The 26,739-nt window shown below is 37.2% G+C and overlaps 1 protein-coding gene across 1 annotated transcript in view; it reads right to left on the bottom strand.

Moving 5' to 3' along the window:
- Ofcc1 (orofacial cleft 1 candidate 1) overlaps nucleotides 1-26,739 on the bottom strand; it is a 310,574-nt gene that overhangs the window by 101,031 nt on the left and 182,804 nt on the right. The window contains exons 14-15 of the mRNA XM_013521801.1: nucleotides 3,959-4,177; nucleotides 1,432-1,684 (exon numbers count right to left, since the gene is read on the bottom strand). Of these exons, the coding sequence (XP_013377255.1) occupies nucleotides 1,432-1,684; nucleotides 3,959-4,177 (472 nt within the window). The remainder of the gene's footprint in view (nucleotides 1-1,431; nucleotides 1,685-3,958; nucleotides 4,178-26,739) is intronic.

The following is a 26,739-nucleotide window of genomic DNA, read 5'->3' as shown; positions in this document are numbered from 1 at the left end:
CTCCATGTTTGATCTACTTGGCAGAGTGAGTATAAACACATATACAGTATATACCAATTGTGAAACTTTAATTTCCATATGCATTGGGCATATGATATTGTATAATATAATTTTATAAGTCAATATTTGGCCATTTTGATTAATATATTTTCCATCTACCCCCTTGCTTGGGGCTGCATTTTATGACAAAGTCTTCAATGCAAAAATTTAGCTAAAATTCAGATTTCTCTTCCTTTACCTACCAAAATTACTTCAACAATGGTTGACTCCATCTTAAAGAATGTTTTTGCTTGAGTCATTCCACATTTTTTCAGTAGCTTTAATTTTGTTTTGGTCACCTAATGTAAAGCTCTGAACAACTTAATGGGACTTAGATAAAGTTGCTAAGGTGCAGGTTGGGGTTTGTGGCTGCAAAGGCAGGGGCAGGGAAACAGAGGATGTCTTGTTGCACCTCTTCCATGCTAAGCTGCTGCTTTCTGAACTATGTTGCATTCCTGGATCCTCCCAGGCTGCTCCTCAGAGCTTTCTTATACAGCGCACTGTCAGTGGTTCTCAGACTGTGACCTCCAGAACAGCAAGTGGTAACTTGCTAGACATGTAAACTTGGACCTTATTCCAAATCAACAGAAAGAGAAACTCTGGAGTAGGGACCAGCAATTTTTGTTTTGGCAAAACCTGTGATAGACTCTGATGCGCAAAGAAGTTTGAGAATCACACACTCCAATAAGCACTTACCAGGAAATCTCTGGCCTTACAAATTCAAAGCAACAAGAAATTTGAATTTGAAATCTGAACCTCTTTGTTTCTATTTGAAATAAATTTGCACTGATACAATTCTGCATGAAATTATAGCCTAAAACTTACTACTAAATTGAATATTTTTATGTAACCGAGTAATTGTCATCAGTGATAGTACACATTTGATTTCACAAAGCAATACACTGACTCAAAGTTTGAAGGAGAGATTTTGACGTGATGGAAGATATGGCAACCTCAGAATTAAGAAATCTGGGTCTTAGTCCTAGGCAAAGTGTGGGCTCTCTGTACGGCCTTGGGCAAATAATGGAATTCTTTGTGACTGGCTACTTCCTTCGAGTTGTAAAATGAGAACAGCATTTGCCCACTAACTTACAGTCTTCCAGTAAGTATATAATAAAATAAATGATGAGAAGATGTTTTAAAACTTCGAAGTACTTTTCAATATTTCAGTATTTTCTTCTTTTGCAAGTGTTTATCTATGAGAGTGAAAATCACACTTACATTGATTACATTAGGCATCTGAGATATTTTATGAGGAAAGACTTCATAATTTCAATTTAAGATAAATATTGAATGTTCATCATAACTGAAACTTCCTATGTCAACAGATTCATACACTAAAGCGAAATTCTGTGTCAAGGACTCATATTCCGATTATTTTGTTTGACTTACCCCCAGGAAAGTATCCACTATGAACACCGCCAATGGGTCTAGAACTGTCCATAGTCCCATGGCAATGATTAACTTTGACAAGATATCAGGGCAGGAGGCAAACAGCAGCTGACAGCCCCATCTGATCAGAACCAAAAAAAATATGACTGTACTCAGCATTAAAGGGCCCACCACGACCACAGCCAGCTCTTCTGAGATGCTAAGTGAAGACGTTGGGTAGCAAAGCTCCACTGTGTAGGGGTAAAAATGGAATCTGAGGAAACAAAGCGTGAATCACATACTCGCAAACAAGAAGAGCTCAAATGCCAAGCCCACAAAGCTATTCAGAGAACTATGTGTTTTGTTTTCCTTTTTAACAGCTATAGAAAATTTAACACAATAAAACTTGATATAACACTTTAGAAAAAAAAGACATGAAATTAAATGTTAGATGTCTTTATCCTTCCCTGCCCCTTCAGTAATACTGGACAGTTCACAATCAAGGAAAAGGCAAATTTATCGATCTTGTAAAAGGACATGGAAATTATCTTAGCACAGGGAGTACGTCAAATTGGGCTGAGGGACAGAGTAGTCTATAGACCAAAAGTTTGCCTGCAGTTCTCGGTATTTATCTGTAGGCTATTTTAAATGCAAAGTGTAAGGATGGATTTTCTGAGTCCACCTCTAATAGCAATGAATTATGTTTATCCTGTAAATCTAATAATTCCACAGGGTTTAATGCAGCTGAGTGACTTTATCTTTGATTCCTTTCCAGGCAGACTCCCAAATGCATGAATAACGCCGCCATCGCTGACCACCAACACTTCACACTCATTAGTCTAATGAGCTCTGGAACTCAAGCATCTTGACCCAGGATTTTACACCATCTTTTTGTGCAAAATGAGATTGTTGGCCACTGAGCTTTCTCTCCCCTGAATTTCAGCCTGTGGAAAGCTGTTTCATAATTAATCTCCTGTCTGTGCATTTTGTTTATCAGTGGCCTACTAAAGAGATCTTCATTTATTCTTTTCCTTCCCTTTGATTTCTGACTAAGTATTTTGTTTGCTTGTTTTTGCAGTACTAAGCACTGAATCCAGGATCTTCACACAGAGCTACAATTCCCTTTTTGTTTCATTTTGTTTTGCTTTGTTTTGTTTTGTTTTGTTTTGTTTTGTTTTGTTTTGTTTTGAGTCTTAGCAAGCTGCTAAGAGTCTTAGCAAGCTGCTAAGTTGCCCGGGCTGAACTTGGTACCCTCCTGCTTCAGAGAGCTGGATTGCAGGTATACACCACCGTATCTGGCTCTAAAGTGCATGGTTTTGTTCGCAGCTGTTGTGAATATCAAATAATGCATATTTCTTAGCACGGTTACTGCCACAGAGGGAGAATAAAAGAAATGTTCACAGTGGGTGCTGTTACTGTCAGTCACAGTTATGATGTGACACAGATCTACTGTGTGATGCAGAACTGAGGACCAAGATGACAACCAGAAAAATATCTCGTGAGAGATTAGGCCCTCTGCTGCTTAAGAAATCAGTTAGACCTGGCTGTCAAGATATTCCTTGTAGTCTACTGTTTACTCACAATAAAGATAAGGCTTCCTTTTCTACTAAAGAATAAATGAGCTAATAGTAAAAAGAACAAGCCCAAACATACAATATTTATCTTTCCTGTTTCAAAATCCTTCAGATGAACAAGAGAAAGAAGAAAATGAACAACAAGAAAGGAGAAAAATGAAATATCAGAATATCCAGCAATATCCACGTAGAAAAGCCCCCCTAGAAAATGTATTTGTCTAGTAAATGTACATGTGCATATTTGCAACACATTCAAGTATTTGTGATTTACTATGAAAAACTGTGTGTGTACATATATACGTATATATATATTCCTTTTCATTAAATCTTAAAATTTTTGCAATCACTTTAATTGAAAATATAAACACATCTTTGTTTTTATCCATACCATCTACATTTGAGAAAATTAATTTTACTTGTATTGTTATCTATCTGTTTGTCTATCTACAGTGCCTACAGAATTATGTTTATAGAGAGATAACCTTTAAAGTGTCATCTTTTCCCACAGGATAATGGCCCAGAAAGCTGCCTGGGCTTGAGTTCGGTAATTGTTTGAATTCAATCATTTTGTACAAAAAGCAATCTTTGCTTCTCTGAGTGCAGGTAATAAATCAGACTTAGGTTACTTCTAAAATACCTTCAGCCTGAGTCACTCTGATAAAATCAAAACATAATAAAACATTGGTGCTAAGTTTCTGTTTTGGATTCTGCTCAGATATTAGAACTTATTTGAATCTGTTAAGTTTTAAATAGATATTGATGTACCAGTTATGTATTTGTATATATAGGACCAACAGTAAAATGAAACTGTAACTATAATAGAAGTTTCTGTTCCCAGATAGAGACATTTGTGTCTTTCCAAATCATACCCGCATTTCAGGTCCTCCAGTAAATGGACAGAAGCACGTTGTACATTCACTGTCCTATCAATATAATGAAAGTACATTCTTTTGAATTTCCAAGGAATTACTCACTTTGTCACAGGAGTTGAGATGGCTTGGAGGAAAAGCCACTGGGCAAAGTAATGCAGGCAGAGCCTCAGGAAGCAGAGGGAAGCCATCAGCAGGATGGTGCACCAGAAGCCCTGGCTTTGCCACTGCACAAGCTGCAGTTCTGAAAACACCGACACCCTCACAAAGTGGAGATACTTGAAGAGCCCTCCAGGTCCACCAGTACCAGCCATTGAAAAACTGCTGGAAAGAAAGAAAACAGATATACTCTGTAAGCTCCGGGTCTTAAACACCTCCCGGTGACTCATGTGTGAATGGCTCGGCCCCCAGCTAATGGCACTGCTGGGAGGTGGTGGAAAATCTGGGAGACAGGACTTAGTTGAAGGGTGCAGGGTGCTGGGGTTTGCCCTTGAAGGGGATATTAGGTCACTGACCCCTGGTGCTCACTTCTTTTCTCCCTCTCTCTCTGCTTCCTGTCTGTCATGAGGTGAGCTGAGCTGCTCTGTTCCACTATGTGCTCCCCACCATGATGCTCTGCCTCACCACAGGACTAGAAACAATACCAAGGACCCTGTAGTAGAACCTCTGGAACTGTCAGCAGCAACAAACCTTTCCTCCTTCAAGTTGCTTCTCCCAGGTATTTTGTCACAGCAATGGAAAGCTGGCTGACACATATGTTGAGATTGTAGTACAACACCAAAAGAGATATTCTGACAATTATAATAGAGACAGTGTGGAAATAAACTGAATGAAATGGCTTTAAATATATGTGATAATTGAAAATATTTGCTTCTTTTTGTTATAACGGATGAGTAAAGGGAACATAAACATGGATCAGGGAAAAGCACATCAAAATCACAATGAGATGTGGCTACCTAAAAATAAAGAAAAAAAAACAATTACTGGCAAAGATATAGAGAAACTGGAATCTTTGTGTTTTTTTGTTTTGTTTTGTTTTTTGTTTTTTTGGTACCGGGGATTGAACTCATAACCTTGCACTTGCCAGGCAGGTGCTGCGCTATTGAGCTATATCTCTGGCCCCTCCTTGTGTATTATTAACAAGAGTGTGAAATGATTCAACATCTATAAGACATACCCCTAAAATTAAAATATGCGTTACCATATAATCAAGCAATGCCACAACTGGATAAACATTGGAAGTGGCATATGGAATTAAAAGTAGGCTGTATAAGTGGTATTTGTACATCCCAGTATTAGCTACAAAAGCCAACATATGTAAACAACATGAATGTCATTGGTGAATTAATGAAAAAATAAAATGTAGTGTACATAAAATAGATTATTCAGCTTTTTTTAAAAAAGCACAAATTTCAACATATGCTATAACATGAATAAACCTTGAGGATGTTACATTAAATAAAACAATCTAGTTGCAAGAGGAAAAATATGGAATGATTCTGCCTCTATGAAATATCTGTAGCAGTTAGAATCATAGCAAGAGAAAGTTGAATGGGAGTTTCCCAGGGCCGAGAAGAAAGGCATTGTTGGGAGTTGCTATTCCGTAGGTATACAGCTTCAGTGTTGCAGGCTAATACACTTCTGGAGATTGGTTCTACTGCAATATGAATAGACTTACTGCTGACCTGTACATTTAAAAGGGTTAAGATGGTCAATTTTATGTTACATGTGTCTTGTTATAATTAAAAAAGTTTATTGAGAAATGTGGAAATAAATTTAAATAACATTTTTAGAAAAAAATTTTGAAAACTCAAATATATTCCTGTTTATCTCACTTGCCCACAATATTCTCTCTTCATAAACATTTAACTTAGGTGTATGTAGTCTGTTAAAGATCAACTATTTAATCTTCAAAATTAGAGAGTTATTAACATAGCATTAAAATACATGAATAGGAATTATTTCATTCCTTCACACATTAAAGATATCTTGTGTTGAAAATAAATATAAACGAATACCGTGAAAATTGTTCTGATTTAGCTCTGATTACCACTCTATGGTTAGCTTTGGGAGCAAGAGATGTTTTCATAGTTTCTAAAATTATAATTTTTGTGAGAAAGAAGATAAAGAGGACTTCTGAAAATAAGTGCACAATCAGAAATCATTTATCCAAGAATATAGAGAGGTAATACAGTTACCACAGTGCAGAGGCTATCTATGACCTGATTCTTGAGTATGATTCTCTATGCTTAAGTTTTCTCAGCCAGAGAAAGAAAACAGTAGCACTTCCCACATCCCAAGGGTCAACATCCCAGGGGCCTGCCTCTAACCAACAGATGTGAAACACTTTGAATGGTCTCTTACAGTGGTGTACCCATGAGACAACAAATACTCAACATGCTATACCTCCTTTCTCTTCTCTACTTAACAGTGCTTTTTTGAAAAATGATAGCTTTTCATCATGCCCCCCAAATGTAGAAACTCTGCATAAATGATATAATTTTCATATTTTCCCTTTTATCTTTCTAAGAGTTATAAATATGAGTATGCAAATATTTGTTATTTAATTAAAGCAGTTAAGATCATTAGTGTACATCACATGATAAATTAAACCTGGACTTGAACTTCTAGGAACTAGCCTCCAAATTCCTGGGCTAGCTTGTCTAACTATTTTAGAGTGATTTTCTGGAGTGATTCATTAAGTTCATCACCAAAAATAGTCCTAATGATAAAACATACTTGCCAAGGCAGAAACTAGCACAAGAATAAGTAGTTCATTTGACTTAGTGACTAACTGCTGGAAAGCAGAGCACAGAAATGAAATTCATAGACATAGACATACATATATATAGTTGTTTAATAATACATAGTTGAGGTACATGATGCTTACCTTTATCTTAGGGAATATGCATGTACTTAACATATCTTGATTCATTTTATCCCCCTTCTCACTCATCTTTCTCCCTCTACCTCTAGATTCCCGTTCCCCATTTTCATTATTACTGTTATTGTCTTTTTAGTTTATGCTTGCAACAGACAGTGATTAATTCACTGTGGGTAGCCGGCATATGTACAGGATGTATCTTACGTCTTTTTTTAGCATCCATTCTGAAAATTATCAAATATGATGGTGATTTTGGCAAAAAGAAAAGATAAATAAGGGAAACAAAAGTCTGACAGCAGTGACCTCAGCAAACAGAAGAGAACCCACATCCTTAACTCTGGATTTTTGGTATGCACAGGACTGAGTCATCAAAAGTGTCACTGAGAGTTTCTTTGTGTTGTTCTTGTCTGCATTTTGCCATGAAGATGTGGAGCCTCACCTAACTGAAAGCCAGTCTCTGTACTGAGCTTGTTTTTCAATTACACAAATAGAGGACCAAACAAGAAGCAGACCCTGCCCCAGAGAGTTTGGTTTATATACAGTGATGCGGTCAGGGAACTAAGTGTCCTACAGAAGAATCCCAGAACACCTTACTGTACACGCCATCATGTGAAATCAAATCCAGAGCTGTCTACATTGCTACAGCAAAATACCCTGTACATGATCTCTTTTTTCAGTTAATTATTCTGTCACTGTTTTGCCTCTTCAAAGAGAAGGGAAAATCAAATGCAGATTTGCCATTGTGTTGTTTGCAAAAAACTGGAAAATCTCAAATGATGCAAACCAGAAAAGACAGTAGCTTCTTTGACCTTTGGAAATTTCCACTGTTGTTTTCATATCCATTGACATAAATGACTAAGTGTCTCTGCTTGTGCACCAAAACCACTATAAAGTCATGCTTTTGCCATTCGTTTCACTAATAAAATGCTTCTAAGCCACCCTCAGAAATCTACATTTGTTTGTCAGACTTGTTTAGAACAACCAGCACCCAAATTTCACTATGTACCATCTATGTTTAATTCAAACTATTCAATTGTCTCATTCATTGTCAACACAATTCAACATTTGTTTTCATTTGTTTAGTATTGATAACTATAGCAGGTGGATTTAAAGAATTAGGAAAATTTTTGAAGCAGTCCTTTGGAATTAAATTTTACAGCTTGCAAAATTAGAAAGTATCAGAAGAAGTAGTTGATTATAGACAAATAAAAGAAAGCATCCAAAACATCATTAATTGAAGAAAGCTGTATTAGCCTCGTAAGACATGCCCATATGACAACAAAATGTGGTAGTTCTATTATTTTAATAATTTTGAATTTGTATCTGAAATCTCAATGCGGTCTGATATGGAATTTTATTCATGGCTATCTCTATCAATCTTTCTTCAAATATATTTCATTCAAAAATAATTTTGCTTCATGTTTTAAAATTGTCTTCAAAGAGAGCACCTTTGTGATTATTGTAAACATGCACGGCACATTATAAAATGCAGCAGCGCTACAAAATATCTCAACTACATTTCAACTGTTCTTTCTTCCTCTGTAATCTTTCTTGGTTATGTACAAAGAGTATGACCATCAAAAGGATAATAAATGGCCTCTGCCACTGGGGTGTGTAATACGCATAGTGGGAATTGATTTGTTGGTTATGAAGGAAGCCATAGAGCACACAGATCACTGCAAAATCACATTGAGGCCAGCAGCTACTCCTCAGCTCATGCAGACAGCTCCTCTATCGCTCACGGGGTTAGCTGCCAGAGGGTTAGAAGAATAGGAAGGTCATCCAGTATTCAGCTATTAAATGAAACCTATTTCTCTGAACTTCAACCACATTTCATATGACACACATCTATCCCGCTCACATGTGCGGTCCTCGTAGAGACCCAAAATCAAACAAGATTTCTAGGATCCATCGGTGTAATAATAATAATAATAACATATAAAAAGACCAAGATTGCTTTGGGAAAAAGTATGGAAGGTACTCTTAAGCTCTTTTCTATAATCAACAGAAATCCTAAGACTTTGTATACAATGAAGACGTGTTAGCCATCAGTTGTGTATAATAATCCTTATTTTAAAATCACTACCAATAGATGGCACTAAAATTTCCATATTCTCTTCTTCTGGCTTAACCGAATATATTCTGGATGAATTATATTTTTAAAACTAAGGTTTTTTAAAACATATAACTATAGTAAGTATTTTATTTAGGTACTTTTCATTTTCACTGTGTTCCATTAATCAGGAAGTTTTGAGATGTATGTCTTCAGTGACTCTGAGGCTTTCTAAGAATAATCTTTTCAGGAACTGAGTAAAAAAAAATGTAAAGAAACATGCTTAGGTCCAAGCCATGGTTCTGTTAAGACTTCATTATACTCCCTCAAATTTCTGTAAAAGCTACAGCCCAAATCAGTTAAGTGATTTTCTCCAGTTAACACCACAAAGAGTTTTCTAACTATATGCTTTTAAAAGGGTTCTCTAGAGGAACAGATTCAATGTAATATATATACAATGATACAAGAGATTTTTCAGGTGGGCTTATAAGAGCAGAACTAGAAAAATCTCAATGGTCATCCACTGGATCATAGATGACAGAATCCAAAATGGCCACCTGTGAGTTAGACAGCAATAGGATACATAACAGTCAAAGGTCAGAAGTCTGGAAGTTCAGTGCAGTGTTTGACTTCCCACCAATGTACAACATTGTCATTCACCCTCAGAATTCTCTGTATAATTGGCAGAGTTAGACATATGAAAAGATAAATAAATCACAGGGATAATACCCAGTGTGATAAATACTTTGCTATCATCCCACATGGGCTATCAGCCATATTGAACTAGGGGTCCACTCTACTCCAGTATGACCTCAGCTTAGCTTCCAACTGCAGTGGTCCTATCTCCAAACAAGGTCACATTTTGAAGCAATGGGAATTAGGATTTCAATGCATCATTTTTGAGTCCAACTCATAACACCTCTCTCTGAGCACAAATAGCGGCTCTTTCAAGGAAAATAATGTAGTAGTAATGGAACAGAGGCAATGTGTGGAATTAGAAGATGACTGATCAATATGTACACAAATTGGAGACTGTTTGAATATGGGAGCTGAAAGAAAACAAAGATTCAAAGACAGTTCCAAAATGTTTAGAGTAGATAGGGCATCCAAAGGTGACCTTTCTAAGGAAAGAATAAACAAGGAAAAAATTGGTAGGAGAGAGGGAAAAAGCATAATAAATAACATCAAAATCAACAAATAGGATCACATCAAATTAAAGAGCTTCTGCACAGCAAAGGAAACAACCAAAAGAGTGAAGAGACAACTTAAAGAATGGGAAAAACTGGCCAACTATTCCAACTAATATCTAGAGTATATAAAGGACTCAAAAAATTAGACACCCCAAGAAAAGACCCTACTAAACATTGGCAACTGAAACGAATAGACACTTACCAAATGAAGACATACAAGTAGTCCATAAATGCATGAAAAACATACTCACATCTCAGTCATTAGAGAAATACAAATTAAAACAACACTGAAATTCCATATCACTCCAGAAAGAATTACTATCTTCAAGAAATCAAATAATACAGGGTGTGGTGGGGCACACCTGTAATCTCAACACTCAGGAGGCTGAGGCAGAAGGACTGGTGTGAGTTCAAGACCAGCCTGAATTGCATAATGAAACTGTCTCAAAAAGAAAAAGTAATCAAATACTAGAAAATGCTAAGGAGGCTGTTGTTTTTAAAAAAGAACACTTCTACATTGTTCATGGGACTGTAAACTTGTAGAACCTCTACAGAAATCAGTTTGGAGATGCCTCAAAGAACTAAAACTAGAAATTCCATTCAGCCCAGCTATTCCCCTTCTAGGTGTCTTACCAAAGCAGTCAAAAACACCATATGATATATGCATATTCATGTTTATAGCAGAACAATTCATAGTAGCTGACTCTTGAAAGCTATGTATATGTCCATCAATGATAAAGAACATGTACTTATACAAGACAGAGTACTTCTCTGCCACAAGGAAGGATAAACTTGAGTAATTTGTAGGAAAATGGATGCACCTTGAGACCACACTGTTAAGTAGAGCATATACACAAGCTTAAATATCACGCGGTTTCTCTTATGCGAGAAATGCAATATAAAGAGTAAGTAAAATATAGGTAAGTAATTCCTCAGTTCACGAACACTTCTATTTGCAAAAAATCAGCTCCTTTGCAATTCAGAAGTGTTCACCAAAATTTTGCTCCTGTTCCTGAACTCTGCATCAGGAAAGAAACACGACCATGGCCATCTCCCCTACACTAACCTGAACACAGCCATCTTCCCCATCTTAGCCCAGCCATCCTAATGGGACGGATTAAGTTTGTGAACCAAGGTACCACTGTAATAAGAAATAAGGAGACAGCTCTTTTTCAACTGGAAGGGATCAAGACAAGGACGCGGGGTAGGCAGGGGAGGAAGTGAGGGAAAAATTAAAATGTTTGTACACATACCAACTTCTCATGATGAATATATTCCTTATGTACTGCAAACGTGATAATAAACAATGAAACTGAAAGAAAAAGATGAGCTCATACTGACCTTCTCATGAAAACACTCAAGTTACAGCACAGATGTGTCCGATATTAGTTGTATTTGTGGAGAGGGATTTCAAAAGATAACAGAGCTGGAAACATAAGTTTAAAGTCACCAACGTTCAAATAAAAAGCCATCCAAATTCTGTAAAAATGATGTGAAACTTAAACATTTTGAAATGTTTGTACCCAGTTGGGTGTCAACTTTAGTTTTGAATGAAATAGGATAGCTCAGCACTGAGCAACATAAAATTATCTGTTGAAGAAATTGTTTTCCTACATGCTAATTTATAGCACCAAACTCAATCAAGACAAATCTTCCTTCATCTACTTCCTCAAAAAATAGTTTATGGATAAGAGTTTTCAAAGGAAATGAGAGTTTTGGGTATACACAATAATACTGATTTAATAATTGCTATCATATATTGAATACATTATGTATTGGGGGCCTTTACATATCAAATCTAATTTCCAGGGCTGCTTTAAAGAATATATGTTGTGGTACCCATTTTATAGATAAAGGATTGAGAAATAAGATTCAAACTACATCCTAGGACACTTAACTTTAATTCTATCAACTTCATTGGTTTAAGAAGCTCCTAAGAGACTGAGAAAGCACAATTCTGGATGTATCTGGGTAGATCATGGAGGTGTGATTTGGGTGCTCTATATGTTCCCTGGCCCATTCCTCTCGGATACCACACCCCTGCCCTGCTTCCTGACCACAGCAAACTACGCAGCTTTGCTCCACCACGTCCTTCTGCCGTGGTGCTCCTGCCTTGGAGTCTGCTAACCTTGTACTAAATCCCCTGAAACCATGATCTTAAAAGTCTCTTTCTTTAAGTTTTACATGTCCAATATGTCTCAGCATTGTAAAAGCTGGCTATTACTCACTGTAGATCACACAGCAATGCAGAGATAGAGTCAAGAACAGCATCCAGACATGAATTTGATTTTGTTCTGATGCCTAAACTGTTCATACGCATAGTCCATAGCACTCTGACTATATGGAATCGGTAGGGATGGCAGAGGATGTTTCCAACTCACTCACATTACTGGAGTTTGGACCCAGCATGTCCTTTAAAGACTCATTGTTAAGGAACGGCATTACTGGAAGATGGTAGGAACTAAGAGGTGAAGCCTGCCAGGAGGTCTTCAGGACCTCAGGGGCACGCCCTTGAAGGAAACTGTAGACCCCAATACCTTCTCTCATGCTTTTGCTCCCCGGCTTCCAGGGGATGATCAGCTTTTCCCTGGCTAACTAGCACACACATATAGTGAAGTTATGCTGGAACCCAGTTAAAACGCAAGCTGATGTCAGTGAGTCAGTAACTGCCCATGGAAGCAGGAACTGTTTCTATCTTGTTCATGGCTATATTCCAGATGCCAACACCATGTGCTTTGTATAGTAAGTGCTTAAAAACAAATGTGTTAAAATAATGGTTTTTAAGTAAAAGGTTTTCTTAATGGCTTCAAACAAAAGTATGATCTGCCTCACTCAGCCTATCCTTTAACATAGTCTACCCTTTAACTCACCCATTTTAATATTGGTGCAGCCTGTGCCATCTTTTTTGCATAGGCATATGAAATTCAAAGCTATCATTAGCATACTTTTTCAATGTCAGCTAAAGAAAGCCTAATAAATCCACTGCAGTGTATCATTAAGAGACTTGATTTGTAGGGACCCTTAGAGGAGTTCATTTTGACATCATGCGCACAAGGAAGCAAAAGAAAATACATGAAGATAAGCAGGTACTTAGTTGGAAAAAAAAAGTACTTATCAAAATATGAGTCAGGTATGGAGACACACCTCTAACCCCACCACAATGGAGATTGAAGCAGGTGTGGGTCTGAAGCCAACCTGGACTACATAATGAGTTCAAGGCTGGCCTGGGGTACATAATAAGACAGTGTCATAAAAAATACAACACTATAATTATATGATTGCTGAATTAATAGTAATATATAATATAAATGGCATCAGTTTTGTTTTTCAGAAAGTTATTAAAATGCTCAAATCTACTATTGCTTTGTTGTCATTATTTCAAATATTTATATGAAATGTGTATCCTTTTTATAAAGGTATCTGTATATATACACTTATATCAAATATTTGAATAAAATTTTTATTCATTCTTTCAACTTTTAGAAAACTTGTTGAAAGAACTTCTCGCATTTATTATTTTGTTAGCATTTTTTAAACTAGACTCTTCCCCAAAAAACTGTCTTCCTGGCTAATTTGGGTACTATACATTTAATATAACACATTGCACTTTTAATAGGTTTAATTCAACTTACAACAAATGCCTCTAATTAAGTTAAAAGATCTTTGAAAATTGCTGAATCTTGGGGGTAATATTACCACTACTGACACTGCAATAACTGATCTTTCCCACTGAGGCACAGAAGTACGAATGTTCTAATGAGAAAACAGCAACTGAAGTACACAGAGGGGGTCCAAAGAGACTCCCAAACTCTTCAGGCTGTTATTTCCAATGAGGGTCTGAAAGGAAGGAGGAAGCTTTGGAGGGGACAGGGACACATGTGTAAAGAGAAAATTCAAAGCAAACTTCCAAAAAAATAAAATAAAAGCAAACTTCAAAAGCAAAGTCACCACTTGAAGCAAAGGTGACCAAAGTCTGTTTGCCATTTTGCAAACAGTACAGCTTATGTTCCATTGTTATGAGATTGTTTTAGAACATTAATTTTGTCATTTCTGAATAGCCTTTTCTTTAACAGTCTGAATAAATACCAGATGCAATATTAGAATGCACCTACTTTTCTCATGGGAATATTCTGAGAGACGGGGAGAAGTAAATATAAGGCCAATGCTTTACGATAATTAAGATAAATGGGAACTAAGGATAAGTATTGTTGCTGACCAAACAATGACACCAGAGTGGGAAGCAGGAGTGTCTGAGTTTTATTACACTTATTATTTTAAAATGCTTTCTGGTTTAAGAAGTCACTTTGCTTTGCTGCTGCTCTGTTAGCTTAAAGGAGAACATTTACCTTACTGGAGTGGGCTAGCTTCATTCGCTACAGTGTTGATGAAGCACTTAAGAAAGGTAGCTAGCTGAATACTTCATGCATAAACAAATTGTTATGAAGGCTTGGAACAAAAATACAGTTATTTTTGAAAACAGTTACATAGACGAGCTGTGTGATAACACCCAAGGGGTCAGATATGTGAAACACAGTGCAAAGCAAATCTTCATAGCATAGCCATTTTGAAGATGACAGTATGTAATATAGCAACCATTGTAAATTCCCATCATTTTGTTGTGAGGTCATGCATCGTTTTTGTTGTTTTTGTGTTGTTTTGATTTTGTCTTCATTGTTGCTTTGTTAGTTCTTTTAATTTTTAAAATTTATAAAAATGTCATCAAGCATTTGGCATTATCTAGTCTCTGGGCCTCACACACTTGTGAAAATCTCTTATTAAGTTATTATGAGAATCAAGTGTCATAAGAAAACAAGTCAGATGCTGGAAAGGTCCACATCACTTTAAAAAAAAAATTAACTATGGTACAAAGTGGGGTCTCCATTTCCATCCATTTCTCATGATATAATTTCACACTTCTTTATGGCTGAATACTATTCTGTTGTGTTTTAGACAGTTTTGTTGTAGAACTGAGGTTAATTTTACCTTTCCAGGCAAAATACAGTCACAGGTCAAATGCGCTCTGCATCTCAAATCACCCCATTCCAAAATAGTGTAACTCAGAATCAACTCAAGTTCAAGATGCACACAAATTATGAGTAATCATAACCAAATGCTGATGACAAGACTATGACTACCCTTTTGCCAGCGTCTACAACAATGTATAATGCACAGTAGTTCTCAGGAAGGCTTAGTTCAACTGCACTGAGCTGAAAATGCACAGAGCACAAGGAATGAACTCTTCTTAGCAACACGTATGTGACACATACACATATACTTGATATACGAATACAGTGTCAGAAGTAAATATTTAACATAGTTTCAAAAGCATGCATTTTTAAATCAGAAAGAACTGCTTTGAGAATAAATTTCATCACATAGTAACTATGTACATTTGAGTATCACATCTCTAAAATAATACCTGCAACATTATGCCTAATTCAATGGTTAATGGAGAAATTAAAGGAGAGATTTCATGTAAAATTATTAGCATAGAATTTTTCTTACAGAAAGTGTTCAATAATAATAATATCAGCTCATAGAATTATATTATTGTTATCTGCATTAATAGTAATAATGATACTATTTTGTAAACAAATAATAGAAAAGATCTGAATTTCACTTCCTTCTGCATTTATTGAGATGTATGTTTGCTATAGAAATAAAATTTAAATCATTCCAGCTATGTCAAAAGAAGCTTAGTAATTATTAATTTGTATCTTCTATTAAAATTTCTAAATAAAGACTTAAAAGAGAGGGAAATATATCCTCATAATTTAGTGCAACAAAATACATAATGTACTAATTCTTTTTCTTTCCAATTTTACCCAGAGTTGTTTTATTTAGTCACCTATTATAAAAAGTAATTTGTGTTGATAGCTCTGAGGAAATCTAGAATTAAAGAGCTAATTAAATTTATTCTGAGTAATTTTTGAGTCTCTCTGTCAATACATATGCACACACACAAACTTCCACAAAAACCTGAATGCAGGACGTTCCTGGAAATCAACTCCCAAGATGTTTACTTTGACTAATCCTTTTTCTGGAAAACAAGACTAACCTTTAAGACACATTTCCAAAGGATTCATAGAAAATGCACCTGGTAGAACTGAGTGTCAGAAATTGTGATGATGATAGGAAAGAGAAGTAATGAGAGGCTGACCTATTTTTTGTGACTATTCTGTTGCTAGAAGAGCTTAAGGAATTTTTTCCTTCATAAGTTAAAAAAAAATAAACACCCTGTAAAATATTCAAATAGAGGTCCCATTTCTATAAATGGCATCATTGAAATTGTATTTAAATGATATATTCATAAGTGATATTTATTTTTATTTATTTATACATACTGGGGATGGAACCCAGGTCCTTGCAGTGAGCAACATCCCCAGCCATTTTTATTTTTTATTTTGAGACAGTGTCTAAGTTGCCTATGCAAGACTCAAACTTGCAATTCTCCTGTCTCATCCTTCCAAAGTGATGGGATTACATCTGGCATACAAATAAAAAATGTGTCAAGACATATTCTAAAAGGAACTGGGGGAAAGCCTCATCTGGTTGAATAATTTTGAGATACTAGCCCAAAACAAATATATGTTTGCAATTTGCAAAATGCTTTGCTAATTTATATACATAAATTTTAATATGTATATATACATATATATTGTTGTAAGCATGTGCTATTTGTGAGCTGCAGATCTGACATGTAAAAGTGACTGCAAGAGTTTTGTTTTTCTTAATATAAACAATTTTTTCCTTTATCTTTTATGGTTATATGCATGCATTTCCTGAAGTGTAGTTCAGTAAATTTTAAAAGGTAAATTTAAAAAATTCAATCATATAAAATGTACATGAAGCTTACAAGATAGTACATTCAAAAATTTCACATTTGGATAATTTTATATGCCATTTCTGAAGCTTTTTCAGTGGGGAAAACAAGCTGAATGGCGTGATGTTGATTAGCAAGGTGAGCTCAAATCACAGAAATGTTCAGCTCTCTCTTCTGAAGTAACTGTCCTCGACACTTAAAGGCACAATTGAAGCAAGGGGACCGTCAAAGAGAGAATCTGAGAGCTGTCCCTGCTTGGATGAGAAGAAGGTAAGATGTACCCACAATGAAGTTGTAACTGGGGCATCTGCTGATAATCTGGAGTTAGTCACCCATCCTGCAGTCTCAAAGTGAGGCAAGAGGACCAAGCTTTCATGCAGAATTCCAAAAAGGGTGCTCACCTCTGCACCATCAGCAGCCAGGATCCCCAGCAACTGGAGTAGGGGCACTTGGATGATGGCATTTTTGCGTGGAACACCATAGTGTCCTTCACAGTAGCCCCCACCCCTTGTACTATTCAGATCTGTTTCACATAGCAATTCACATCTGCTAAAAATTGTTCTATGATTCTGGTCAGTCTCATTTCCTGGGAGAATTAGGGAGTGAGTAAGTACACTATTACAATGCAAATGCTGCAGTTGATCTCCAGGTTAACTTGAAACTCTTTCTTTCCTTCCTCCACCATAGACTCCAGGTCCCATTTCTCCCAGTAAAGCACCTCTGCTGGTCTAGAGGCCTTGCCTGTTAGCATGTCCTAGATAACATGCTCCTCACAGGCTGCGGCTGCTCTGCTTATCCACTGAGTTAAAGCTCAGCACCAGAACACTAGGAGACACTCCAAACTGGTCACCTGGAGCCAAACCTAGCCTCCCTTTCCTGCCACATTGTTATGGTTTGTATCTGGGTGTCCTCCCAAAGCCTCATGCGGCCATGGGGCAGGCTTTTAGAGTTTGATTGATTATGGGTGTGAGAGCTGCACCCTCCCTGGGGTGGACAGTTGGCATATGTAAGGGAGAGGAAGAGGCTGCTTGTGGCCATTCCTCCCTTGTGTGCTTGTTGCTTTTGCTGTGTTCTGCTGCCATGAGCTGTAGCCCTCTGCCATGTGTCACTCTGCCTTGTAACCTGCCAAGTATGGACTGAAACCTCCACAAACTGTAAGCAAAATAAACCTTTCTTTCCTTAATTTTGGGCATCAGGTATTTTGCCCCAGCAAGGAGAGAAAAGTAACCAAGACACTCTGTCAGTGATGGATGATGAGTGAAAACTAACCTTGACACTCATCCTGACTCCTTCTTTACCTGCTCGTCTGTGGATGTGAAGAGCCTGACATGATCTGGTAGTGGTTGTGGCTTAAAGTTGTGTGTCCTGAGATGGAAATGATTTCCTTCTGGAAACTAGGACATCTAGTACTAGACAGACCAAAGTTGTTAGGTCAGAAAACACAAATTACCCAGGTGAGTCCCTGGGAGAAACTGTAAGTGAGGTTGATTGCACTTCTAGCCCGTGGCTCCCAATTATTCTCTGTCCTGGGGCCTCCCGTATTATAGCCTCTGATTTCGTGCATATCTCCAGCTTCCTTAAAGGATGGCTCTCTATCTGTCCAGCTATCAGTTTCGAGCAGGCACCTGAGCTGCACTTCTAAACAGCTATCTCATCAGTCTATCAGGCTGGAAGCCTCAGGATGGTGGGAAATGCGTGAGGATTAGTGGCTCATGTGTCTACACCTGCATCTCCTTTGACTTCAATGAGCCCTTTGTACTGTGCTGAGGCAGTGCTGCAAAATACTCTGAGCTAGCAGATCAAACACTCTGTAAATGTTTAGATAACAATCCTGGCAATGGCCCAGTTGGCAACAGACACAAACCCACATCTCCTAGTTAAGCTGAGTTGCTGCCTCTTCTGTTCCAATGTAGTCCACCAAGTGTCTGGTTGCTTTCTGTATCAGTTAGGGTCCTCCAGAGGAACAGAATCAATAGATAATATACGCATAATTATGCAAGGGAATTTATTAGATGTCTTACAGAATCAGAGACAGGAGAGTCCACAGTGGCCATATGAGCCTCGGACAGATGGAGGATTCAGTAGCTGTTTGGTCCAAAAGGCTGGAAGCAGCAGGAAAAGAAGCATCAGGGAGGTAGCGTCAGTTCAAGACTAAAGGCCTAGAAGCTCACTGGAAAGTCACTGGTATAAGTCTGTTTTAGATGAAGAACCTGGAAACTTAAAAACTAATGCCCAAAAGCACTTGTAACAAAGGACGCCTCCATTTGGGAAGACCAGAGCTCTTCAGATGAGCACACTTCTTCTTCCCCTTTCATTCCATCCAGGCTACCAGCCTGAAAATGACCTGTGCGTCATTGTGACCCACAACTGAAAAGGTCTACTCAGTGTCCTGGCCTACACGTCAATCATCCACAGACACACCCTGAGCCATGCTTTACTGATCTGCTAGGCATTTATTAATCCCATTCAAGTTGACATGCAGTCTCCTTGCTTTATCGTAATTTATTTCTATTGACAATAGCTTGGGGATTTGACAGCAGTAGTTAATATAAGTTGCAGTGAATGGCAGCTCACATTTTTAGACCTGTGCATAACTCCCATCACTGTCACATCCCTATTTGCTCCATGAAGCCGTTGTGCCAGCACTAAGGCGGTTGATAATAGATACTGGTCAATGCTCAACAGTTGAGTAATTTTGTTACCTTGTTTGTTTAGTGCTCTTCCAGGCGGATGCTGCTTGTGCATGTTAAATGCAAGACAGCAGTCCCCTCTTATCCATGGTTGGACTTTCCACATTTTCAGTTATCCACAGTCCTCCATGCTCCGAAAATATTAAATGGAAAGCTTCAGAAATACACAATCTGTAGGTGCTAAATTCTGCATTATTGTGAGTAGTGCCATGACATCTTGCGTGGTCCTGCTCCCATGTGATATTAATCATCTCTTCGTCTGTTGTATCCTGTACACATTAGGTGCCTGCTAGTCAATTAGGAGTTAATTTGCTCAGTTTTCAGATTAACTCTCACACTATCACAGTATTTGTGCCCATTTTTTTTTTTTTTTACTTAATGATGGCCCCAAAGACAGAATAGTGATTCTAGCAATTTTATTACAGTGCGGTGTTATAAACGTTGTATTTCATTAGTTGTTGCTATTACTCTTTTATGCCATGCCTAATTTACAAATTGAACTCTATTGTAACTGTGTGTATAGGATGAAAACATAGCATAAATAAGATTTAGTACTATCAGTGGTTTTAGGCTTCCCTTGATGTTATAGAACATGCTTACAAAGATCTTCTCCTTTGGTATCTACACAAAGGTAGACGGACATATCTCTTCACCCAAATTCCTTATGCCATATTCCCTCATCTTTTCCCTTTCAGGACCCCATCCAACCAGCCAGGCCATTTGTCTCTACCACAAACTTTTTCCATGGTCAAGTTCACTTTTAACGTAAAAGTAATCACAGAACTAGTTGTGTTTAGAAAAGTGGCACCCGGGGGAGAGTTTCCCATACCCGTTCTCTTGCAGGAGCACAACTGCATGAGCTGTAACACAACAACAATCTGTTTTCCTCTTGAACCAACCCTCTGCAGACTGTGTTTGTCTTTTTTTCTTTCCCATCAGCTGGTCATAAGGGACTCCTTCCCCTCTGCTGCTGTAGGTGTTGGCTCAGAGAAGGGCCTCAGGACATCACTGATAGGTTCATGGAATCTAGTTTATCTTTCCACGCACTTATATTAAAAATTAAGCTTATCTCCAAAAGATGAGATGGTCCTATCAATATAACATGGGTGTGTACAGATGCCCAATTCAAAATTGCATACATTACTAGGGTGCAGATTTCTTGGTTTCTGTTTTTGTACATCAAGTAAATCTCAAAAAAAAAAAAAAAAAAAACCTTTCACAAAATAAGACCTTGTTAGAGACTGACCCATACTATGAGAAGCTGTTATGGTTTGTGTCTGGATGTCCCCAAAAAGCCTCATGTAGTCTTAGGGGTAGGCTTCTAGAGTTTATAATCCATCCATGGTCCAATACTTGGATTATAGGTGTGAGCACTACACCCGCCCTGGGGTGGATAGTGTGCACATATAAGGGAGAGAAAGAAACTGCTTGCCACCACTCCTCCCTTTTGTTTTTGCTGCTTTTGCAATCTGCCACCACCATGAACTTTTGCCCTCTGCCATGTGCCACTCTGCCTTGGAGCCAGCCAAGTATAGACTTAAACCTCCACAAACTGTAAGCTAAATAAACCTTTCCTTCCTTAATTTTGGGCATTGGGTATTTTGTCTCAGCAATGAGAGAAAAGTAACCAAGACAGAAGCAAATGAGAATGATCACAGTAACAAGGAAGACATTCACTGTTGGGTCAAGATAGAAAGCTGTTCTGTCAAGGCAGAATTTGGTGAGATCTGGGTAAATTGGAACCAACTATGGCTGCATGTTAGGTTATAACAATAGAGAAATCTCTTTTCTATGTAGAACAATTGATCACCCAGGTCAGCTCATACCTGGGGCCAGTAGGTCTATTCCATTCTTTACCTATCACTGTCATGTTTATCTTTTAGAAAAATTGAACAAATTTTAATTAAACTTTGTCATTTTGGATGAAGAATCCTGTTAAGAACTACACGTTCGTTTCCCAAAAAAATTGTTATTTTGAAAGCCCCAACACCTAATAAGATGGTATTAGGAGGTGTGGACATTGACAGGGAATTAGGCTTAGATTACATCATGACAAGGCAGCTTCTATGAAGGGATAGGTGTCCTTGGAGTACAAGGACTAGAGTTTTCTCTGTCCATCATGGGAAGATACAACAAGACAGTAGTCTATAAGCCAGAAGCCTTCACCAGACACTGAGTCTAAAACTGTGAAAAATAAATATTCATGGTTAAACCACTCAGTCTTTCTACATATTTTTAGCAGCCTAAACTGAGCAATACCAAATTCTAATCTAAATCCTAATGTAAATCCAAGGTATGCCATGTTAGGCCTGGACTGTGGTGAATGCTCTATTTCTTTGAATGAACAAAAGACAGTAAACTGTAAGTTTAAGGTTTGCATAGACTGCACAGCTATGCTTAGGTGGCTGCTCAGAATTTTCCAATCAAACTGTCCTTTTCCCATTTCCAACTGTAGAAATAAAAGATATCAAGACATTACCTTCTCATATTTCTCCTTATACCAGAAGCGACTATCTGACCAAGTTCTAGACAAAAGCTAATTACCACAGAGGTGAAAGAATAATTGAATTATTTATTGATTTAAATTTTAGGGTTGTAGTAGGTGCTATGAGTCTGCATGTTTTATAGGAGACAGGATGATTATTAAATTCACTTGCTCTTGGACAGCAAGAATGATCTGGAGAAGTTACCAGATTTCTTAGTAAAAACATCTTCTTAACAAAACTGCAATGTGTTATGTTTCAGTGAGGGTGTGTTTGTGTGAGTGTGTGTTTAGAAAAAATTTACAGTTCACAGCATTGGAACTGTATCTGCCTTGAGCAATCACAGACACTGCACATGAAAATAAATTGAGAAACATGGTAAAAATCTGGATTATGTGAAATAAAATATTTTTGTGCTTTTTCTCATAACTACGACATTATTAACTTTGTAAGAACACATACACAACTTTGTAAGAACAACATACACAAAAATACACTCAGTAGGTAACTTAGGAGCACAGTGTATGAAATGGCAAGAAGAATATAATATAATAAGAAAAAGTGAATGAAATATTTGACTGCAATCTAAATTAACTCTAAATGAAGACATTGAAATTAGGCAGTTAAAAATTCCTGAATTTAGAAGATTTCAAAATGAGGAAACAGGGCAATAATCTCTGTGTAAAGCAAATCACAAGAGAACTTTCCTCAAAGATAAAAGCCAGAGTGGAATTTGAACCTAAGTCTAATGAAACTAAAAGAAAAACACTATCCTCCTCTATTGGTAAAGAGTCACATAGAAAAATAGGACTTGAAATACCTAAAAGCATCTATGGTCTTTGGGTATATTTGAAATTAATCCCTATTTACATAGCAATTGATCAGACTCTTAAAAATACCTCATAATCTAACATCCTGAGTCATGAACAAAGCTCATGAAAAAATAAAAGTCCTCTTGTTTTCCTTCAAAGTTGTTGCCACAGATATTTTCATTAATTTTCAGAAAACATCGGAGACAGAGTAAGGGCAGATTGCCAAGTTTGAGACTAGGGATATCCTTGAAAGCAGCCTAACCAAAATAAACACAAAAACAAACATGTCTACAATTAAAAGATAGTAACACTGCATTATAATTAGTTGTCTCGGGAAGTAAAGATGTTTTCAGTTAACTGAATGGGTGACAATTACTTGGATTATTGTCATACTTAAAATGTCAGTGTTAAATGATTGCTTTAAGCACATAATAATAAATTCTGCATTCTTAACTGGCAAATACAACAAAGCCAAATATAGAGTGTACTTACTGGAAGGAAAATGAAACATTTAGAAAAACCTGTAGCGCATAGTTTTGAATCACAGGTACAAAGAGGGATCCTTGTAGATAAACAAGCACAGTTCTGATATTTACCACTGCACTTAGAATGAGGAGCAAGTCAAAACTGACGGAGAAAATCTGCCCAGGTGAATGCCACCATTTCAGAAGCAAATACACAAGGAGGGATGACGATAGAGAATTCTCTAGAACCTTAAAGACCTCTTGCTGAAAATCTGGGTTAATTATAGCGTTTATGAAAATAACACTGGTTAATTTCGCACCTGCAACTAAATCCAACATGATTTCCTGAGGTACCATGTGATCACACTGTAGCCCCGCAAATCACATTTTCTCTGTGTCAGTGTTAATTGTATAGGATTAACAAATAACAAATGTCATTTGATTATACTGCTACTCTTGCTGATGTCTCTACTCACATCCAGCACCGGTTCTCACTGCCTTCTGATCCCCAAGTCCCCCAAGCAACTGTGAAACCACACAGGATTCAGCTGCGGCAGCTTTCTCCTGCAAGCCATGCTACCCAGAAATTAAGACCTCAACCCTTCAAGTTATCTCTAAATACAAAACCGTGAGAAGAGACCGATTTTCCCTTTGCAAGGAAGAACTCAGTTGAATATTCTTTTATTCACTCATTTTGACTCAGCCAACAGTCTTTCAGTCTTTAAGGCATTGAGTGTAATGGAGCAGAAATCCACAACCAGCTCTCCTTATATGTGGGCTCCGTATGTACGGATTCAACCAACCTCAGATAGAAAATATTTGAAATAAAATAACTGTGTCTGTACTGAACATGCAGACTCTTTCCTCAGCATTATTCCCTAAACAATAGAGTAAAACAACCATTATATCCCATAAACCTTGTATTAGGAATTATAAATCATCTAGACAATACAAGTTTCCAATAGGCTATGCATAAATCTATGTAAGTACAATACCATTTTATATAAGGGACACAGATATCCAGGGCTTTTGAAATCCACAGGTGTCCTGGACATAATCTGGCTGATACCAAGGGATGGCTGTGTTAATCCCCAGCCTTCTTGTTCCCTTTCCTGAGGAAAGAAGATGGGTACCGCTATCATACTCACTGGAAAGCTCAGGAAATTTGGAATGGATAACAGACCACTGTACCTGGGAATATCTAAGAGGCATTCACTGAAAAAATGGTTTCTGAGGTGAACCTTGAAGTATTTAAAGGATTAGGGTGAGTAAAAGATTAGATTTGGCGAATTATTACCAATAAGGAAGAATCCAAGAGGAGAGAAGAAGCAGATCAACAAAGCAAACCAGTTGCCTTCATCTTTCTTCAGAGTGAGGAAATCATTTTCCCCTACAAAGGCCTTGAGTATTAATTAATTTATTTTAATCTTTGCAATTTTTTTTATTTTAAAGAGAGCAGTAAATGAGAAACAAACAAACAAAAAAATAAAATGGTAGCAGCATACCAATATCACGAGCATAAACAAATCAAAGCAAGAACATTCAAAGTGATACAGGCTCTCAAGACAAATTAATACAAATCAACAATTGTTGTTACATTGCATATCACTATCCTCAACTACATTGCTCTGATTACCAGATGTAAGAATGAAAGATTGCTCAAACCATCAAAGAGAATAAGAAAATAATTCTTCAATAAAGCATAGAGATATTACAGAGTTTCACTAAACAAGATGGTAGGAGTTCACCATTGTAATTCCATTGCATATTGTTACCTTCAAATCAGTTGTTCAGACCACCAGACACAAGCATACAAAGTCGATTAGAACATAAAAAATTGTGAGCATTAACTGTTCATCTCAATACACAATCAGACATTAGCAATACAGTCATCACAGCTATTCATATATATATTTCTATTTTGCCTTCCTTCTTTCTTTTTTCTTCTTTCCCTCATCCCAGTCGTTCCTTCCTTTGAGCAATTTCTTTCCATTTCCTATCATCTATTGTACGTTTTGAGTTTAACCTAGTCTTTCAGGTTCCTGCACCAAGGAGACAATATGATGATTACACATGTGGGTCCAATTTATTTCACTTATGAGTATGGTCTCTAGTTGCATCCATTTACCTACAAAAGCCTCGAGTTTTTCTTTTTTTTCTCTCTCTTTTTTCCAGTACGGGGAATCGAACTCACAGCCTCGCGCTTGCAAGGCAGGTGCTATGCCGCTGAGCTAAATCCCCAGCCTTGAGTTTATCGTTTTTAATAGCTGAGTGATACTCCATTGTATAAAAGTACCACATCCTTTTTATCCATTCCTCAGTAGATGGGCATCTGAGTTGTTTCCAAGATTTAGCTATAACAAATTGTGCTGCTATAAACATGGGTGCACATGTATCACTGTGGTATGATGTCTTTAATTCTTTTGGGAAAATACCCAGAAGGGGAATAGCTGGGTTAAATGGAACTTCCAATACTAGTTTTGTGAGGAATCTCCAAACTGATCTCCACAGTGGTTTCACCAATCTACACTCCGACCAGCAGTGGAGTAGGGTTCCCTTCTCCCCACAACCTCTCCAACACTTGTTTTTGGTTGATTTCTTGATGACAGCCATTCTTTCTGGGGTGAGATGGAATCTCAGTGTTGTTTTAATTTGCATTTTTTGAATGACTAATGATGTTGAACATTTTTTCATGTATTTATTTGCCACTAGTATGTCTCCATTTGAGAAGTGTGTATTCATCTCAGATACCCATTTTTGTATTGGGTCTTTGAATTTGAAGGGCCTGACATTTTTTTATTTCTTTCTAAGTCCTAGATAGAAGTCCTTTGTCTGAGGGGTAGTTGGCTAAAATTTTTTCCCAATTCATGGGTTTTCTTTTTACTCTATTGGTGATTTCTTTAGATGTGCAAAAACTTTTCAATAAGATAGATCCCAATTGTTGATTTTTTGAAGTATTTCCCATGCAGTTTGGTTTTTGTTCATGAACTCTCTGCATATTCGTATCGTCAAGGTTTCTACCTAATTTCTCTTCCAATAAATTTAGTGTGTCTGTTTTAATATTTAGATCTTTGATCCATTCTGACTTTAATTTAGTGCATTGTGAAAGACATGGATCTAGTTTTAGTCTTCAGCATGTGGAAAGCCAGTTTTTCCAGCAACATTTATTAAAGAGGCTATCTTCCATTCATCGAACATGTTTGGCCCCTTTGTAGAAGATAAGGTGACTGAGTGTGTTTGTAGTTGTATCTGTATCTTCTAATCTGTTCCATTGATCTTTGGGTCTTTTTTTTTGCCAGTACCATGCTGATTTTATCACAGTAGCTTTGTAATATAATTTTATGTCAGGAATTGTGATGCCTCCTACCTTTCCTTTGTTTCCCAAGGTTGCTTTTGCTCTTCTATGACTCTCCTGGTTCCAGATGAACTTTAGGAGTGTTTTCTCCAGATCTGTGAGGTATACTAATGGTATTTTAATTGAGATTGC

The sequence above is a fragment of the Chinchilla lanigera genome, unplaced genomic scaffold, assembly GCF_000276665.1.
Source record: "Chinchilla lanigera isolate Chin_1 unplaced genomic scaffold, ChiLan1.0 scaffold00064, whole genome shotgun sequence".
Lineage (NCBI taxonomy): Eukaryota > Metazoa > Chordata > Mammalia > Rodentia > Chinchillidae > Chinchilla > Chinchilla lanigera.
The sequence above is the reverse complement of the archived record's forward strand: the minus strand, read 5'-3'. Positions and strand labels throughout refer to the sequence as shown.